We start from the raw sequence: 21,513 nt of genomic DNA, 5'->3' as shown, positions 1-21,513 counted from the left end.
CACAGAATCAACTTTTTTCTCCCATGCAGAATGACAGGAAAAGCAATTATTCAATTTGTATTACTTTCTTTGTTATCCAGTGATTAGAGTACCTTAGACCTAATGAGAACCACAAACCCTCAGCTTTGGCAAAAGTATAGCCTGGAATAGAAATTGTCATCCTTGGTCTAATTTATAAGGAAAGAAAGGGCAAAGATTTAATAAGAGAAAAAAAAAAGTGAATATCAGCAAGAAACAAGGAGGGAGTGGATTCCAGGTGCCCAAGGGAAAAAGAAAACATAAACATTTCTGGAAAGGGGGGAAAAAGGTTGTTGCTGCTTCATATTAAAATGTGTTGGAACATATGCAAAAGTGAAGGTTAAAAATTGGCCAACAGGAGGGGGAGAAAATACGATTTAAAAGTAACTTGGGAAAAAGATATGAGTGTGGGAAAAAGAAAAATTTGGAAACATCTTCTAATCTTCTTATATGATGCCAAAAGGAGAAGCCCAGGGAGTATTCTGTGTGTAAGGAGAAAAGAATGCATCATCTCCTTTTAAACTGCAGTGAAGCAAAGAGCAATCCCAACAATACCACTGAAGCCACATTGAAATTTTAATAGAAGATTTGGATTTAAGATGGTGAAAGAAGTTTAAATACACACTGTAAAACTATTAACAAGTACATCATTTACAATTTCTTAATTACACAGGTTATAATATTTATTGACACAAATTGTGAATGAACCTTTGAGTTCTCAAAAGATTTGGAACAGACGTGTTGCTTAAATGAACGATCTACCTGCACCTCTGGTTCATTTTATGATTGTTTAACATAATGGAGGTTTGATTAGGTTAAAGCTTGAAGAGTCCTAATCTCTACCTTCAAAAACACTGAGAGGATCACAAGAGATTTGGATCAGAAAAGGAAGAAACACAGATTCCAGTGTATTAACTAATCTAAAATACATTTTCTTAGTTGATTACCTTCACTAACTTTTTTTAACACTTGTTCAACTTACTGATAAGAATTACTTAAAGATTCTGACCACATGCAAACTATCACCACACCATGCAGCTTCAGAGAGAAAACTTTTCAAATAATTTTCTAATGAAGTTTAGTGCTTGATTTTATCACACAGAATAAACCTTGGGCAACAAGTCATTTTTTGTATCATGAAATCACATTTCAATATAATAAGCTTTCTAAAGATAAACATCTTCATGCTTCTCAATCTATCTGCTTAATTTGACAGAACTGACCTCTCCTCCTAAGTTTCAGTGAAACTCTTCTTTCTAGGTTTCTAGGTTCTCCCACCTCTTGTTCCTCAGTCTCTTTGGCTGACTCATCATCCATATCAAACCTCAATTGTAGGTGTTTCCCAAGGTTCTGTCCTAAGACCTCATCTTCTATACTCCCTCTTGTTTGGTAATCCCATTGCTCCTATGGGTTTAACTATCACCTCGACGCAGATGATTCACAAGTACCATGAAGAGCACAAAATGTTAAATAAACGCACAATTCTTTACGCAGAGTTGAAGAAACAAAACAGGGGCATGAATTGTTAAATAATATGAGGCACTATTAATGGTGACTTAACATTCATAAATTGCTTTAAAGTTTACAAAGCATTTTCCTTAGAATTCTATTTAATAGGTAATACAAATATTACTATCTTCATTTTACATATAAGGAAATGGAAGGTCTGGTGTGTTAGGAGTCTTGTTCAGGGACATAAGGGGTAGGAAGATAGGTGTTAAAGCTGTGATTCCACTGGAAAAGGAGACTCCCTCTACCTACAGGAACTCCCTCTATCAATCCCATTCAACAACTTCTCTGCAACATAGTCTTAAAGAACTGCCTAGTGTACCAAGAAGTTAAGTGGTTTGCGCAGGGTAATAAAGCCAGTATGTGGCAGAGACAGGACTTGAACTGAGGTCTTTTCTAGCTCCGAGGCCAGTTCTCCATCCCCTATACCATGCCTATTACACTTCACCCTCTTAAATATCATAACCAAAAATGTCTATCCTAATAATATACATGGTAAAAATTAAACGTATGAAAAATTTCTATTTTTCAGATTATTAAAAGAAGATAACGAATGGGGCATCTCACAGTGACGGAATACATCTATATTGGAAAGACAGTGCAAATGAAAAATGAGCTGAAAAGGAAAAGAAAACCACACTGAACTGCCTTTGGGAAACTGCAGTTTGCAATAACTACAATAATTTCCCTGAAACAAATGCCCAGCTTTTTAGTAATAATATTCTTCTAGTAATACAGTATGGCTGGGAGTCAAGGAATACTAACAATTGCCAAAGTCTTAAAGTTGAAGGTTACTCCAAGGTCAATGTAAAGGTTCAAAACCTCACAGAAGAAGTGATATAAGAAGTATCACAGAGATATACATAACCAGAAAGAAAAAGGGTCAGTTATGTAGAAGCAAGAAAGAATGACAAAAAGACAGTCCTTCTGCTCTATTGGTATCCATGCAATGTCAAGAGCACTAGAAAGATTGTTCTAAGTGTTTTAAATTAATCTATCCTGGAGGAGTTATGGGAATACATGGAAAAGAACCTCACAGAACAAACAGACACAAGAGGGTCAAAATCTGCATCGTTCAAAGGAGAAACAACACTGACAAGAAAAGAGTTCTGAAGAAAGTATGTTTATTAGAAAATTAACAAAAAATAGTGTTATGGCTGATCTGAAGAGGAAGATTCCTACAAGTCACGAGGAATAGTAAGGACTTCTCAAAAGAGGTGGCATAAAGTCAGTCGGGGTTTAAAGAATGGACAGCAATTCAACACAGAAAGACATCAGAAAGAAAAGGAAAAGAAGTCAGAGACAGAAAGACTCAAGAGGTAAGAAATGGAGAAAGAAGAGATGAGAATGAGATCAGAAGCACAGGTAAAAGAAATCAGAGACCAGAAGAAGGGGGACAGAAAGGTTTAACCACTGAGAGTCTTTACAGAAGGGGGGAGGGAAGCTGACAGAGCTCATGCCTAGATGGCCTTTATTTTCCTGGTGAAGTAGAAAGCAAAGTCAGATTTAGTGATGAAAGGGGTTAGATGAAAGAGAAAGAAAACAGTTTCAGCTGAGTAATAAGGCCAGGTGAGCTAAGAGTTGAAAATTAAATAAAAGGAAACAAGAGGCAGTGAATAGCAATCGGAGTGAATGTTTTCCAGCACTTTGAGAAAGAAAGTAGGAATTCAGGATGATGGCCTGAGTGAATAGTAGGGTCTAGTCAGGATTTTTTCAGTGTATAGGAGATCTGAATGTGTTTGTAAGCAGCAGAGAAGGAACCAATGGATAAGAAAACAATAAAAACTAGGAGACAATAAAACAATAAAAAAAAGGAGAATCAAAGTGAAGGGAGGGCAATCTACTGGAAAAGAGGAAAGAGGAAAGACATATGCAGAGAGACTGGCCTTGGCAAGGGGAAGGGAAAGCTCTTTATTGGGAACTGGAATAAAGGAGAGAATAAGGGATAAAGGAGTTTTAAGATGTAAAAAAAAAAGAGAGCTTATGGCAAATGGCCTCAATTTTTTTCAGTAAAACATGAAGCATTATCCTCAGCTGAGAGAACGGGGGAAGATGTGAGGGGGATTGAGGAAAGAAGATTTGCAACAGTCAATCTGATAATGGGATAGAGAATTAGGGAGGAATCAAAGGACTGCTTTGCTGCAGGCGGATCTCAGATGAAACTAGATAACATAAATGACTAAAATTTATGATAAACAGAAACAAAACTTGGCTTAAGCTAAGTGTTTTATATTAGTTTCCCCGGTTTCTGTCTTTTCATTTACTGTGATTCTCATTTTTAAAGGCCAAATCCTTGTTAGGTTAGAAGTGTTTGAGTTCAGCAGGTCTTTTTTTTTTTTCTTATGCCAGGAAAGGTAAATTCGTTTTAGATTTTCACAACTCAAAAAAAATGAATGTAGGTTAATCCCGTGGGGAGGTAGGAGGAGGTGGCAGGATTGGAGTCCAACTCGAATTAAAAAGATTGAGAAGATTTTAGTTCCAAAAAGGAATCTTTAAGAATGTTATGAGTGAATGAAAATATTGGGTCACAATGGATGTGCCAGTAGAACCTTAATTATAGTGTTCATTGCTATAGAACCTGTAATTTCTACGTACAAATTCTGCAAAGAGAAAAATAATGGTTTGGTACTCTGCAGCATGGGCAGCCAAAGTGGATAGAGCACCAGGCCTAGAGGCAGGAAGATCCAAGTTCAAATTCGGCCTCAGACACTTACTAGCTGGGTGGTCCAGGACAAACCACTTAACTCTATTTACCTCAGTTTCCTCATCTATCTATAAAATGAGCTAGAGAAGGAAATGGCAAACCACTCCCGTCTCTTTAACAAGAAAATCCCAAAAGGGATCACAAAGAGTCAGACAGAGCTGAAAAACAACTTCCCCTATTAGAACAAAACCTTCTTGAGGGCAAGGACTGTCTTTCTTTTTGTTTAAATTTATATCCCCAATGTTTAACACTGTGTCTAGCACCCAAATAAGCACTTAACAAATGGATGTTTCCTTCCATCTGCCACTTCAGCATCTAACTCTTCCTCTCTACTCCCTTCCATTGTCCTTGTTGTCTTCAATGTATCATTGACTCTTCCAGTACCCTTGACCACAGAGTTTCTTAGACCCATTTTTTCAGTTGGTACTACTGTACCTTTTAGTTCTCCAACTCTGAGCTTCCTCTTCCTGACCATACCTGTCTTTCCACCTCTCTCACAGCCTCATTCTTCTTGAGCCTGAACTTTGTTTATCCTGACCTTTAGTTTCCTGATTCCTCAACATTTTGAGTTCATCACCCATATCCCATTTTAACTGTATATCTGGCCAACTTAGAATCCCCACAGTCAAACCATGCTACAAATCCATTTCCATCTCTGACCATGATTTTTTGCTAATCTTCATCTTAAGAATATCCCCTACCATCTACTTTCTCTGCCACTGTCGAGCCTGCCACAGATGGCTAAGAAAAATCATACGTATTAGATCCACTACAAATCCAGGAGGCAGAATATGTCAGGGAAGTCAATCCACCATGACCATTTCCCCTCAGACCTTGTTGGAAACTGTGCAGGACTCTAAATGCAAGATCCTTAGAGACAGTAATGTCCCCCACCCCAAACCACCAGATATGTTTCCAGCTCAGTTCTCAAAGTCATCATTGAGAGGGAGAGATTACTGTGGAGAATGGACCCATCTTCCTCAAATAGCAGACATTCTTATAATTGTTATTTCAACACAGTTCCACATGAGTATTATCTCCATTTGCTAATTTGAAAATCAATTACTTATGCAAAGTCAAATGTCAAATTAATAGAAAAAATAAGTTATAACAATAATCTTTTAAATTTTCTAAAATGGTCAGGTGAATAAGGAGCAAAGTCAGAAGGTAAAAGTAAGGCATCAAAAGGAAAAGAAAGTAATAAATGTCCATTTAAAAGAAATACTCTATACTGACCATTTCAATGAGACTAGCATCAGCAGAGGGTTTTCATCAATTGGGGAACAGATAAACCAAATTATGGCATAAATGGAATGGAATATTATTGTGTCTTTTTTTTAAAGGTTAAAATGGTTTCAGAAAAGCCTGGAAAGATTTGTATGAACAGTGAAATAAGCAGAGTCAGAAATACAACTGATAAAATAAGAACATTGTAAAAAAACATAATAATAACTATGAAAGACTTAACTCTGATGAATGTAATCACTACAATTCTGGAGATAGACTCAAAATTCAGGATAAGAGAAACCTTATTGAACATAGCCAATGTGGAAATTTCTTTTCTTTGTCTATGTATATTTGTTACAAGTGCTTTCCCAGCCTCACAATTTGGGCATGGAAGGACGGTAGGAAAGTAAGGATAGGGTAGCAAAAAAAGAAAAAGGAGGGTCATTCAGGCATCCTAAACAAAATTATGGCCAAGAGAGCAGAAGGAGGCCCAGAAAGAAGCACAGATAAGGAAGGCAGCTTTGAAAGCTACAGGTTGAATAATATAAAAGAAGATGCCTCAAATTATTGCACCAAATCATTGGTTTATTTGCTGTCAGATTTTTTTTTTTGTGGGGGAGTGGGGGGAGGGAGGTTGGAGCAGTGGGTCTCCTAGAACTGTGATTTCTTTTTTTAAATTATGAACTTAACAAATATCAAATAAAATGGTTATTTTCATATCAATGGTAGAACAGAAAGAGGATGGTATATGAAACTGTACATTTCTATTATGTACAACTTACATTTCTTCTTAAACAGACAATAAAAGTTCAAGAAGGAAGGCAGTAAGGTTAGGGAGTACCCGGAAAGGCTTCTGTAGAACGCAGAAAAGTGCAGATGTAGTAGACTTGAACCCAGAGGTTTTCTGAGTTCAAATCCAAAGTTGCTACCATTACATCACATTTATGTAGCTCATTTGAGCATCTCCTTAAGACCACGATACATGCAGGGCTCAGAGAGCCTAAATGACTTGGCCCACTTAGTAAGGGGCAGAGCCAAAATTCAAACACTGATTTTTCCAACCCTAAGTCTGGGCAGCTAAGTAGTCCAGTGGATAGAACACCAGGCCTAATTCAACCTCAGATACTTTCTAGCTGTGTGACCCTGGGCAAGTCACTTAACCTTATTTGCCTCGGCTTCCTCATCTGTAAAATGAGCTGGAGAAGGAAATGGCAAACCACTTCTGCATTTTTGCCAAGAAAACCCCAAATGGGGTCATGAAGAGTCAGACAGGACTGAAAACAACTGAACAACAAAAAATTCCAAGTCTTTTTCCACTTGAGACCACCTTGACACCCAGAATTCTTGCTTTTTTTGTTTTTTTAAACAACCTATAATTTCATTAGTATAGAAAACTTCTGCTGTGGAAATTATCTGTACTAATACAAATTTGCATGTACTCCTCAACTCAAAGCCTTAGAAACCTACCTGGGGCAGTGAAAGATTAACTAATTTGCCTAGGGTCACAAAGCCAATATGTAACAGAATCCAAACTTGAACCCAGAGCTTCCTAATTTTGTGGCCACCTTTCAATCTACCACACCATGTCTTCAAGAATTTTAAAAGACTCCTTCAATATGTTTGTTATTCTCATCACAAGTACTTCTTCTGGATAAACTTCATGAACATGATGGAGAAATTCATAATGACCCAAAAAACTGACATTCAGATATTACTTTGGCTTTCATTAAGTTCACAGAATCTAGACATCTGAAGAGACTTTAGAAGCCATTTAATCCAATTTATTATTGCTCCCCTCCCCCAAACATTGCAAGCTCCTGAAAGGCAGAAATATCTGTTCATTTTTATGTGCCCCACAATGAATGGCACAATGCTTTGCCCAAAAATATTTAACTGGATCAAAGGTAGTTTAGCAATATTACGCCTCAGTGGTGGTATTCTTGTTTGAAATATGACATTCTACTTCAGGCTTTTCAAAATACTTTTAGAACATTTTAGCTAAAATATTTTCATATCTTTCTATAACCCCATCTCCACAGACCCCCTTCACTTTTCCCACAATTCTACCTCAATTCAATAAACAAGGGTTTTTTTTTGTTTTTTGGGGTTTTTTTTAATAAAAAAAAAAGATCTTTTATGCAGTTTGTGAATCCAAATTTAGTGATACAATAAAATTCAAAAAAATTGCTAGATCAACAAAGTCGATTTGACCAATAAATGCAAAATCAGTGACAAATCAAACCATTCTTTTTGTCATGAATAGCAAAAGAAATTAGCAAAAAGCATTCTTATTGACAGTGTTATTACTAAAAGAAAGAGTGTCATTGGCACAAACACAAGTGTTAATCTCTAAGGGTGTATATACCGTTGAATAATTTGTCCAAATGTCAATTGTAATTTTCAAAAAATCCTTTCTACCCCAGAATCTTAAACATCTGTAACAAATACTTGTTTGGGTAGTGCTTTACATTCATGACACTTGACCTTTTGCTGTACGCACCAGAAAATTCAAGTTTCAAATACCACGCAAGCAGGAAATCTGATCATTCCAGCAGTAGCCATCTGCATGGTTCAATATCAAATATTAGTTCTCGGTTGCACAAAGTCATGTGTTATGAATCTTTTTCTGCAGCCTCTATAATTAGTTGTAATTTGCTTCTTCTAAAATGTGTTTCTTATGGGACATCTGGCCTTGAAACTTCCACCTTCTCATTGAAAAAATACTTAGTGTCTGGATTTTTTTTTAACTATGAAGCACTGCATGGGTGGCATAACCAAGTCCAGATTTTTCCAAAAAATAAATCTCTAAATTCCAGGAATAGATTGATTCTCATTAAGAATGGTTTAAATATTACAGAATATAAATTTAATGTAAAAATTCAACATAATTATTTACACATTTCTAAATCATGTTGCCAAAAATTTAAAGCCCAGTGAGTAAATTATAAAATTTCCATAGGAACATATCACTTGCCTGTGTATTTCTAGAAATTATAAAACCTAAGTTAAATTGTAAAATGCAGATTTGAAATAAAGGATTTGCATAAGAAAAGGATATGAATTTAATTTAAAACTCTGAGACACAACCTATTTTAATGTAATAGCTAGAACAGTACAACAATGACCCAAAAAATTTCACACTACTTAAAGCTATATTTACATTACACCAAAATTATCTTACTAATGAAAATAAGCACTCTCATTTTAACAACACTCATGAATTCATATCACTGTAGAAGAGCTTCCTCTGAAAAACTAAAGTTAAATTAAGGTGATACCAAAAAATAAATAATTAATTAATTAAGATGTTTGTTGTAGAAGGAATATTAATACTATGATAGTAGAAACTAGAAACAACATTAAATCACTTTGAGACTTATTTGCTTTGCTTCCCAACAGAAAAATCTTGGTAGATAACACTCGTGCCTCTGGGAAGAAGAGTATGGCTCAATAAATGTGAGTGGGAGAATGGACAAAAAAAATAAACTACAAAAAAATCAATTTCTGGGTCATGAACTAGAAAATTTTAATTTATTTTTCTCCATATAAGCTATTTTATCTTGATTTAGAAACACCTTCAATTGAAAATTCAGAAGCTATATACCAAAAATTAAATAACATTAACCTATACTCTGATCCAGCAGTAGGCACCACTCCTACAACTTATACATACTATTAGCCACCAAAAACTGCAGATGTTTTAGGAGAAACCCATACTAAAAATGTCCCTCAGTCTCAAAATCCTACTCCTCCCAAATATTTTCTCTACAGCTGAACTTGAGAAAGATTTACAGTGGTTAATTCTCAGGATTTAAATGAAGAAAAAAGAAAACTAAGTTAAAAAAATAATTATACCTCTTTTTTCAGTCCACAATTATGTTAATAAAAGTATATACCGTGGCCCATATATGGACACCAGTATATTGCCTTCCTATAAAAGAACAATCATAGGATCACAGAACTCAAGATTTAGAAGAGAACTGGAGTAATCTACTCCAACCCTTACCCAAATAATATATACCAACAAGTGGTCACCCCACTCTCCTGACTGATGATTTTTATCTCTCTCTAACCCTCTCCTCCACAGCCCATCCAACTTTCCATCACTTTCTCCTCTTCCTCTCTCCAACACCAATTCTGGAACCAAGAACTGTGATTAAATCAACTAAACCATTGTTCTGAGGTGTATCAATCTACTCCCCTAGGGTTCCATTCAACATCCCACAATTTCAGGACCAAAGTTTCCCTCCCTAGATACCCCTTCCCTATGAGTACTAACTCCCTCAATTAGAATATAAGATTCTTGAGGGCAAGGTCATTCTTCATTTTTGTATTTTTATCCCTTCTCTATATGAAGACCTTCAGATATCTGATAGGCAGGCTCTACAAAGGACAATACCAATTCATGCTAAGAACTTCATAAAAGATAAGAGGGTATTAACAATATTAAGTAAACTAGAGCCTTCCCTAAACTGAGCTAAAAACATCCAGAGTGGTGACAGATAAAGTAGGAAACATGTATGTAAAGTAATTTAAAAGTTAGGGTGGGAAGGGAGCCAAGATGGCTAAGTAGAAGGAAGAAGTCCTCTAGCTCCTCCCCCTAAAACTTCTCCAAACACATCTGACCCAATCCTGATGGGGAAATCCAAGAAAAGTCATAGTGAGTCAATCTGTTGGCTGAGCTAAGCATAACAAGAAAAGGAGAAGTATGTGGGCAGTGAGAACAGGGTCCAGCCAGGGGCTGCTCCAGTACCCAAGGACTTAAAGAGGACCAAGAATATGCACCAGAACAAGATAAGGCAACAGACTCATGCCAGGACACCATGACCTCATGCAAGATGATAGAACACATCCTAACTGGCAACTTTATCACTCACTACCCAAGTTCCAGGTCACAGATGAAGAATGGAGCAAGAAGGGGACGTGAACCAAGAGGTGTTCCAAGAGAAAGAGCTGTTGCAGGTCCTGGTATGTATCCTGAGCAAGGAACAGTCAGAACAAGAAACAGTTGTGAGACTCGGACTCCTGAAGTAGAGCAGCTTCTCAATTCCGACTGTTAGCCCAATCTAAAACCTGTAGAGAAATAAACAGAGCAGAAATCCTAGACCAAAGGAAGACCTGCAGTTCTTCTGTCACTCTGAATCATCAGAGTTTTGTAGTTAGCAGTCTAGCAGCAATCTAATGAAACTCCAAAGATGAAAAGCCCAAAAGTCTGTTGCTCAGATCTAAATCCAGGTCAGGAACTTACAGAACTTGTATCAGAGTGGCAGCAATCTGATTTGCTCCTGGAGAAGACCATTTTGGGAACAATGAAAGCTAGCAGGTACTCAGCTTGACCTGTCCCTGAGATCCTAGAATAACACAATACTTAATAACCCAGAAAAGAAAGCAAAAGGACCAGCCTAGATATTCCCTCCAGAAGAATAAGGATAAAGATATTTCATGAAAACTGCCCAGACCTCTGAGAACCAAAGGGAAAAGTAAAAATAAAGAATCCACAGGTCATCTCCTGAAAGAAACCCCAAAATGAAAATCCCCAGTAATGTTATAGCCAAAAACCTAGAGCTTCTGGGTCAAAGAAAAAAATACTGCAAGCATTCAGAAAGAATTCAAATACTGAGGAGGAACAGTAAGAATTGCACAAGATTTAGCAACTATCCCTATAAAGGAACAGAGAGCTCAAGTTACAATATTCCAGAAAGCAAAAGAGATAGGCTTACAGGGAAGAATAACTTATCAAGCAAAATTAAGTAAAATCCTACAGGGAAAAAGATGAACCTCTAATGAAATAGAGGACTTCCAAGTATTCCTGATGAAAAGACCAAAACTACATGGAAACTCTCAAGTACAAACCCAGGAGTCAAAAGAAACATAAAAAGGTAAACATAAATGAACAGTCATAAGGGACAAAACAAGGATAAACTAATAATATTCTAATGTGGGAAGATGATATATGTCCCCTCTGAATCTTATTATCCTTAGAGATCATAGAGGGAGTCAAATTAGAAAGAAAGCCTGGGAGTGGTTTTGCTATGTCTTGATGATCCTAAAAGAAAAATGGAAAGATAAGGAACAGTAATACACTAGGGAGAGAAAAGTTGGGAGAATTTCTCATATTTGGGATATGTGAGTCTATACAATCAGAGGGAAGGGATAACAGGAAGGACTGATACTTGACCTTGTGCAAGCGCGCACACACACACGCGCACACACACACACACACACACACACACACACACACACAGAGGGTCTGGTGCAGAAATACATTTTACTCAACAGGAAAACAAGAGGGAAAGGGCTGAAGAGGATACATTAAGTGAGGGATTAGTTCTAAGTTAAATTAACTATGAATAAAGAGGTACAAAAATATAGTATTTTTTTTTGTTATGGCAAAAAACTGGAACTGAGAGAGTGGCTATCAATTGGGAATGGCTAAAAAAAAGTTGTGGTATATAAATGTTATGTAATACTATTGTGCTGTAAGAAATAATGATGAGAATTGTTTCTGAAAAACCTGGAAAGACCTTTATGAACTAATGCAGAATAATGTGAACAGAACAGAATGCAATTTATACAAAGATAACAATTGTCAAAATGAAACAATTTTGAAAGAGTTAGGAACTCTGATCATCACAATGACCAACCATGATTACACAGGACTAATGTTGAAACATGTTACCCATCTCCTGAAAGAGCTGTGAAAGACCCAGAGTACAATATAAGACATCTTTTTTTAAACATGGTCAAAATTTATTTTGATTGACTACACATGTTTGTAACAAGGGATTTTTTTTTTTCTTTATTTCTCTAATGGATGGGGAACAAAGTAGAAGGCAGATTTTTGCTAAATGAAAAAATAAATAAAAATAAATTAAAAAAAAAAACTAAAAGCTGAGTTGTCAGCTTGAAACCTGTTGAGGCAAAAACACTTATGAACAAGAAAGAATAGTAAGGTTAACTGTCATCAACAGACCTCCCCATCAAAGGCACATTTTTAATCATAGACCCTCTATACTTTTGGACAACTAGAACTAAGTAGCAGTGACAGGTACCTCATGCCATTTATTTATAGTTCTAATGATTAGAAAATTTATCTTTTGTTTGTTTTTTGTTTGTTTTTAGGCAATTGGGGTTAAGTGACTTGCCCAGGGTCACACAGCTAGTATTTGGTCTGAGGCTGGATTTAAACTCAGGTCCTCCTGACTTCAGGGCCAGTAATCTATCCACTGTGCCATCTAGCTGCCCCCTAGAAAGTTTATCTTTATAGTGAGCCAAAATCAGTCTTCCTAAAATTCTCACCTACTCCTCTTAGTCCTGACCTCCAGAAGAAAATGGGATAATTCTAACCTGTCTTTCATGTAACCTATTTCTGTCCAAAAAGACAATCATTAAGTCCCATTAAAAAGCAACTAAAATATCAACACACTTTAAAACAGGTCCACTAGCAATATAAAGATCAAGTTATTATCTATGAGACATTCAAGTTCTGGGAAAGTGACTTTGATGAGAAACACAGAAAAAATCTACAGAAGTAGTTTGTTTACTCAAGAAAAATGTATGAAGTGCTTACTATGTACCTGGATTTTATGCTCAAAACAACTAATGTTTTTTTAAGATTATTTAAAACTTATCTGAAATTTGGTTTTCCCTACTTGCAATGAGGTCAGTTACTGTATAATAAGGAAGCTAAATGGCACAATAGATAGAATTCTGGGCCTAAGGTCAGGAAGATCTGAATTCAGATCCAGCCTCAGATACTTACTAAATGTGTAACCCTGGGCAAGTCACTTAACCTCTGTCTGTCTCTGTTTCCTTAACTATAAAATGAGAATAATAACATCACCTACCCCAAAGGGTTGTTAAGAGGATCAAATGACATAATATTTGTAAAATGCTTAACATGGGTGTGACACATAGTAGGTACCATGTAAATGCTTATTCCTCTCCCTTTCTTCCTTCCTTATATGGGCCAGAATACACATATACACAAGTTTTTAAAAATTAGATCTATTTAGATAAAGGTTTTATTTTATACAAAAGTGAGCCTATGGAATTTAAGAAAAATGTAAACACTCAGGTCACAGAGCTGGAACAGACAGAGGTCACTTGGTCCAACTCCCACATTTTCAAAATGAAAAAACTAACCCCTAAAGAAGTTAAGTGATTTGCCCAAGGTCATAAATACAGCAAGTGGCAGAGCTATAATTCAAATACGCCCACTGACTCTATATCCAGAGCGCCTTCCACTACACTATACTACCAACACTATTAAAATACAAGAAATATATAATTTCTTACCTGTAATCCATCCTTGAGTTTCAAGATGCACTCCATTGTATTAATAGTGATTACCACTGGCTCTGATCCTAATTTTGTCCATGGTACATGGATTCGTAATTCATGAATGTGTCCACTTAAAAACGTGAATGGCAATTTCAGTTCCTAAAACACACAATATCACAGGAACATTAAGAAATTAAGTTACTTAATTTTAAAATCAAAATGGTAAAAAATACAAATTTTTCCTTAAAAGAAGATTAATTTCCTAAGGTGAACATAACTACTTTATAGAATTTGGAACTCAAAGTTTTAAAAGCGAATATTGAGAATTGTTTTTGCGTGTAACTGGGGAAAATAAAATACTAAATAAATTTTTAAAAAATAACTACCTCATAAGACCTATAACAGTATGGCATAACTCCTTTAACTACAGCACAAAATAAGTCACACAAATTTATTATGTCTTTCCTACATAAAAAGATCATCTGAATACTGTTTTGTCAACAATTTTAAGTGTTTACTGTCTGGTCAATTCTTATTCTTATTAGACATGGAATAGCAATTAAATCATTTACGAATAGCTCCATAGTTTATAATTAATTTTAGTTAGTTTTCCCATAGTTAATTTTCCCAAAATTTCCAGTTTACCCTCAGCAAATCTCTCTCCTATAATTCAGCAAAGGAGCACAGAGTCTACACAATTTGGACTTTTAATTATATTATATATTCAATATATATATTCAATTATATATTGATGATAATGCTTAATCACTGAACCACTTCACAAACTCAACTATATGAAGAAATTAACTGTTAAAAGAAATTAGCCCTATATTCACATCCAACAAGCATGTTATGTATTTTAACTATCTATTTACATTAACTCAAAGTCATGCGCAAACACACACATAAAAACAGAGAGCTAGAAAGATAGCTCTGAGACTTCGTGCACGAATTCACTTTTCTGGGCCTGTTTCTACATCTATAAAATGAGGGAATTAAACCAAAAGACCTCTAAGATCCCTTTCCAACTCTAAATCTATTATCTATATAATACACAGTAACAAAAGTAGACAAGATTTAAAGAGGAAAAAAACAGACTTTACAGAAAAGAAGTTAGGCATGCAAATGAGTCTCAAGGCAAAGGTTCTCTTTAGTTTTCTGGGATCTATAAACCAGTTAGAAACCACAGAGAAGCAATATTTCTCCCTATATATCCTCTGTTCTTCCCCTCTTGTACCCGACCCAGTTCAGCACAGCACTCCAACTTTTGAGGACATAAGTGCCAAAGGGTAACAATTAGCCAGGTAAATTTTTCTCTACTTGAATTTCTATTTGCATCACTATTAGAAGAGGTCAATAGTAGTCTTGGTACTGAACATGTGACTAAGTTAAACTTGCCACTGGTCTCTCAAACTTATCATTTTGAAAGACAATCATTATTGGGCAGAGCCAAGATGGAGTACTTCATATCAAATTCTGAGCAGGATAACCAACAAAAAGTCATGGTGAGTCATTTTTCCAGCCTACAGAAGCTTAAGAGGACAGAAAGAGAGTTGTGTGGACTCTTGGAGTATGAGCTGGCTGAAAGCAGAGGGAAACACAGCAGAAGCACCACTAGCTGTGAGCTCTGGAGGCTGTGGGGGCAGCAGCAAGGGTGATAGTGGCAGTGGGAGCAGCACCATGAGCACCCAACACCCAGAGTCAGTAAAGAGACTGAACCCTTGGTCAGAAAGAGATTCCAGACAGACCTCCAAGTTAAGACTGCCATTCAGCGGCTCCATTACCCAGGACCCAGGTCCAGTTCATAATTCCAATGTGAAGAGGGGCAGTTGCAGTTATGATTAGCAAGTGAGCAAGGGCCCTACCTAAGTAAGGTTCAGAAGAGGAATAACCAGAACATACTCCAGATCATATACTCTAGGCCCCCAGATATAGCTACGAATATAACAGGCCATAAAAGCCTGAACCTCAGGCCAATCACACCTGCCAGAGGTGAGCAGAGTCCAACCCTAACATAACGTCCAAAGTCAAGAAATAAGCTGGAAGGATGAACAAAGATCAAAAAAAGAATCTGACCACAAAAAGGTACTATGGTGATAAGGACACTCAAGATACAAACTCTGAAGACAATGGCTTGAAAACATATACAAGCAAAACCTCGAAAGAAAAACACAGACTGGATACAAGCCCATCAAGAATTCCTAGAAGAGTTAAAGATGGATAGATATATAGATAGACCCTCACACACACACACCTACAAATATGTACATACATATACACACACACATCTATTTTTAAAGAGCAAAAAAAGATTTTCAATGTCACATAAGAACAGCAAAGGAAAAACTGAGAAAAAAAAATGAGAGCTATGTATGAAAATTATGAAAAGAGAATAAGCAGCTTGGTAAAAGACTGAAAAAAAATTGAAGAAGTATTAGAAATATTGAAGAAAAATACCTCCTTAAAAATCAGTATTGGTCAAATGGTAAGAATGGTACAAAAAAATACTAAAGAAAATAACATCTTGAGGCAGCTAAGTGGTGCAGTGGATAGAGCACCAGCCCTGAAGTCAGGAGGACTTGAGTTTAAATCTGGCCTAAGACCAAACACCTGATACTTACTAGCTGTGTGACCCTGGGCAAGTCACTTAACCCTAATTGCCTAAAAATAAATAAATAAATAAATAAATAAAAAATTTTAAAAAGAAAGAAAATAACTCCTTAAAAATCAGAATTGACCAAATGGAAGCTAATGACTCCACAAGACATCAATAAACAATAAAATAAAGTCAAAAGACTGACAAAAATAGAAGAAAATGTGAAATATCTCACAGGAAAAACAACTAACCTGGAAAACAGATTGAAAAAAGATAATTTAAGAATCACTGGAGTACCTGAAAAGTCATGATTACAAAAGAAGCCTGGACATCATATTTCAAGAAATTATAAAGGAGAACTGGCCACATGTCTTAGAACCAGAGAGGAATGTAGAAGTAGAATCTACCAGTCACCTCCTGAAAGAAATCCCAAAATGAAAACTCCTAGGAATGTCAGAGCCAAATTCCAGAGCTTTCAGATCAGGGAGAAAATATTTTAAGCAGCCAGAAAGAAAGAATTCAAATACCACAGAGCCACAGTCAGGATCACACAAAATTTAGCAGCTACCACTATACAGGAGCAGAGGGTTTGGAATATGATATTCCTGAGCAAATGAGCTAGGATTACAACCAATAATAACTTATCCAGAAAAAATGAGTATAATGCATAGGAGAAAAAATGAATATTTAATGAAATAAAGGACTTCCATGCATTCTTGATGAAAAGATCAGAGCTGAATAGAAAATTTGACATTCAAACACAAGACTCATGAAAAGCACAAAATGATTAACATGAATAAAAAAATGCTAAGAGACTAAACAAGGTTAAATTATTTATATTTTCATATGGAAAGATGATACATGTAACCCTTAAGAAATTTTATCATTATTAGAGCATTTAAAAAGAGTCTACTTAGACAGAAGGTGCGGTTATGAGTCTATTATGCTGGGATGATCCCCAAAGAAGGTTGAGAAAAAGGGATGCACTGAGAGAAGGGGGATGGGAGAGGAAGGTTGGAAAAAATAATCTCACATAAAAGAGGCACACAAAAGAGGGAAAATGGGAGAAGTGGGCAATGCTTGAATCACATTTTCATGTGAACTGGTTCAACGAGAAAAGACAGATAAATAAATAGATTAGATTAGATTAGATTAGATAGATAGACAGACAGATAATTGTTGGGTACAGAAATCCATCTTACCCAATGTGGGGGGGAGCAGGAGAAGCAGGGAGGAGATATGGTAAGAGAGAGGACAGATTATAAGAAGTATTAATCAGAAGCAAAACAGATTTTTGAAGAGACAGGATTAAAAAAAGGATAAATAGAAGAGAACAGGATCAAAAAAAAGGAAAAGGACCCATATATACAAAGATATTTTTGTGGTGGAAATATTGGAAACTGAGTCCATCAATTAAGGAATGGCTAAATAAGTTATGGTATATGAATGTGATGCAATACTATTGTACTATAAGAAATGATGAAGAGGATAGCTTTAGAAAAACCTCAGAAGACCTATATGAACTGATGCAAAATAAAGTGGGCAGAACCAAGAGAACACTCTACACAGTAACAGCAATTTCATAATAAGAAAAATCAGCTATTAAAGACTTGGCTACTTTGATCAATACAATGATCCTCCACAATTCCAAAGGACTCATGATACAAAATGCTATCCACTTCCAGAATGAGAACTGATGGACTCAGTGCAGACTGATGAATTTCAGGAGTGCAGACTGAAACAATTTTTTCTATTCAGTTGTTTTTTTTGGGGGGGGGGGTTGCTTTTGTTTTCAGAACATCGCTAATGTGGAAATATTTTTTCATGATTGTATATGTATAATCGGTATCGTGCGACCTCAGTGGAAGGAGAAGGGTATAGAGGGAGGGAGACTGGAACTGAAAATAAAATAAAAACATGAATGAACAAAGATGATCACTAGTACAGCAAAATAAGATGTGTGGTTTTTTGTAAACCTTTCCATTCCTTCGAAAACTTACTGAGTTTCCTTCCCCTACCCTTTCAACTGAGAACCCTGCCTCATTTCACTGAAAAGACTAAAGGCTTTCACTAAAAGTTCCTTCTTCTCCCCTCCTCACATCACCCAGATGCCTTCTGCCACTATCTCCTCCTATCTCACATGAAGAGGTGGCCTCACTTTATCAAGGCAAACCCTTCTGCATGAACAAGTAATACTATTCTACTTTGTCCTCTCCAGCAGACTGCCCCTTTTTACCATCCTCACTCTCTCACTTATCTTCAGTCTCTCACTGTCCACTGGTTCTTACTGCATACAAACACAACCAATGTCACCCCTATCCTCAAAATACTCATTTGATCCATTCAACCCACTAGCTACAGTCTCCTATCTCTTCTCCATTTCATAAAGAAAATGGTCTTCTACTTGAGAAGACCATCTACAAATGAATTCTCTACTTCCTTCTCTCTTCTCACATCATCATTCAACTGAAATTATTCTCTCCAAAGGTATCAATAATCTCTTAACTGCCAAATCTAATGGCCTCTTCTCAATTCTCATTCTTCTTGACCTCTCTAAAGTCTATGATCTTGTCAATTACCACTTCTCCTAGATACTCCCATCTCTAGGTTTCCATGACACTACTCTCTCTTACTTCTCTTCCTACCTTCTCCTACAACCAGCTTTTCCTCAGTCTCCTTTGCTGGAGATTCATCCAGAGCATGTGACTAACGGTGGGTGTCCCCCAATGCTTTCTCTGGGGTCTTCTTCTCTTCTAAATGATTTCACTGGGTGATCTCATCAGCTCCCATGAATTCCACTTATCTCTATGCTGATGGTTCTCAGATTTATTTATCCAGCTCTAACCTCTCTCCTGATCTCTAGTTTCCCATCTCCAATTGCCAATTGGACATTTTAAACTGAATATCCCATAAAAATCTTAAGCTCAACATGTCAAAAGCTGAATTCATTACCTAACCCCCACCTCCACCAAGCACTCTCCTCTTCCTAATTACAAAGGGTACCACCATCCTCCCAGTCACTCAGAATCACAACTGTTACCCTTAACTCCTCACTCTCTCTTCACCCCACCATTATCAAAACAGTTGCCAGGACTTGCTGCTTCTACCTTTGCAACATTTATCATGTATGCCCCATTGTCTCTTCTGACAATGCCAACATCCTGATGGGGTCCCTGATTACTTCACACCTGGACTACGCCAATAGCCTGTTAGTTGGTCTCTCTGCCTCAATTATGCTATCAAAGTGATCTCCCTAATGTGCAATTCTAACCATGCCACTCCACTATTCAATAAATTTCAGTGGCTCTCTATTACCTCCAGAATTAAATATCAAATCCTTTTGGTTTTTAAAGCCCTGAATATCATAACCTGACCCTTTCCTACCTTTCTGGTCTTCTTAAAACCATACACTTATACCACCACCCCTTCTAACCCCTCTTACAATCTGACAATCCTGGTTGGCGTCCTTACTGTTCCTCATATAAGAAGCCACATCTTTGACTCCAGACATTTTCACTGCCTGGAATACCCAGGCCTGGAATGCTCTCCTCCTCATCTCCATCTCCCAGCTTCCCTGGTTTCCTTCAAGTCCCAGTTGAAATCTAACCTTCTACAGGAAACCTTTCCCAATCCCTCCTAATGCTGGTGCCTCCCCTTATTCCATGTGTAAATATATGTTTGTATATATGTATATGCAGACATACATGCATATATTGTTTGTACATAGTTATTTGTATGTTTTGTCCTCTATTGGACTATGAGATTATTGAGAGCAGGAGCAGTTTTTCTTTTCCTTTTCTTTGTATTCCCAGTGTTTAGCAAAGTGTCTAGCATATGCACTTAATAAATTCTTGTTGATTTGTTTCCTTGACTTGTTTTATTATACAACTTCTGTTGTTGTTGTTCTAAATGAAAATCACTTATAGTCAACTTTTGGCCAGTGCCTCCTACCATAAAAGAAGTCTTTTTTAAAAATTACTTTATTTTAAACTTAAATACTAAAACTTAAATACACAATAAGAAAAGAAAAAAAAGCATTGCCATGTGCACAGCAGAATGTAATTCTGTAAAAAGTAAAAGTAAAAAAAAAAACTAAGAAAAAAGCAAAAAAAAGCAGAATTCAGAATATACAACAATAAATTTTCATTGTAAGAAAACAACTCTGAGGTACCATATCACACCTATCAGATTGGTAAACATGACAAAACAGGAAAATGATAAATATTGGAGAAGATGTGGGAAAATTGGAACATTAATGTATTGTTGGTGGAGTTTTGAAATGATCCAACCATTCTGGAGAGCAAGTTGGAACTATGCCCAAAGGGCTATAAAAATGTGCATATCCCTTGACCCAGAAAAAGCACTTCTAGGGCTGTATCTCAAAGAGATCATACAAATGGGAAAAGGACCCACATGTACAAAAATATTTATAGCAGCTCTTTGTGCGGTGGCAAGAATTGGAAATTAGGAGGATGCCCATCAATTGGGGAATGGCTAAACAAGTTGTGGCATATGAATGTAATGGAATACTATTGTGCTAAAAGAAATGATGAGGGGGCAGCTAGGTGGCGCAGCGGATAGAGCACTGGCCCTGGAGTCAGGAGGACTTGAGTTCAAATCTGACCTCAGACACAACACTCACTAACTGTGTGACTCTGGGCAAGTCACTTAACTCCAATTGCCTCACCAAAAAAACAAAAAACAAAACAAAACAAAACAAAAGAAAGAAATGATAAGCAGGTAGATTTCAGAAAAACCTGGAAAGACTTGTATGGTCTGATGCTGAATGAAGTGAGCAGAACCAGGAGAACATTATTCACAGTAACAGCCATGTTGTGCAATGACTAATATTGATAGACTTAGCCCTTCTCAGCAATACAAGGATCTAAGACAATCTCCAAAGGCCTTATGATGGAAAATGCTATCCACATCCAAAGAAAGAACTATGGAGTTTGAATGCAGATCGAAGCATACTATTTGTTGTTTTTTTTCCTCTGATGTGTTTTGTTTCCTCTTTCCGGTGGTTCCTTCTATTGGTTCTAATTCTTACTTACAACATCACTAATGTGAAAATATGTTTAATAGGAATGTATACGTATAGCCTATATCAGATTGCGCAGCATCCTGGGGAGGGAGGTGGGGAGGGAGGGGAAGAAAAATTTAAAACTCAAAAGCT

The 21,513-nt window shown here is 36.5% G+C and overlaps 1 protein-coding gene across 5 annotated transcripts in view; it reads right to left on the bottom strand.

Moving 5' to 3' along the window:
• Window positions 1-21,513, bottom strand: part of VPS13B (vacuolar protein sorting 13 homolog B) — a 1,004,773-nt gene that overhangs the window by 966,648 nt on the left and 16,612 nt on the right. For all 5 annotated transcript variants that reach the window (XM_027849971.1, XM_027849973.1, XM_027849974.1 and 2 more), the window contains exon 3: window positions 13,757-13,900. In XM_027849971.1, the coding sequence (XP_027705772.1) occupies window positions 13,757-13,900 (144 nt within the window). The remainder of the gene's footprint in view (window positions 1-13,756; window positions 13,901-21,513) is intronic.

The sequence above is a fragment of the Vombatus ursinus genome, unplaced genomic scaffold (assembly GCF_900497805.2).
Source record: "Vombatus ursinus unplaced genomic scaffold, bare-nosed wombat genome assembly UNPS02008961.1, whole genome shotgun sequence".
Lineage (NCBI taxonomy): Eukaryota > Metazoa > Chordata > Mammalia > Diprotodontia > Vombatidae > Vombatus > Vombatus ursinus.
This window is presented reverse-complemented; position numbering and strand designations above follow the sequence as displayed.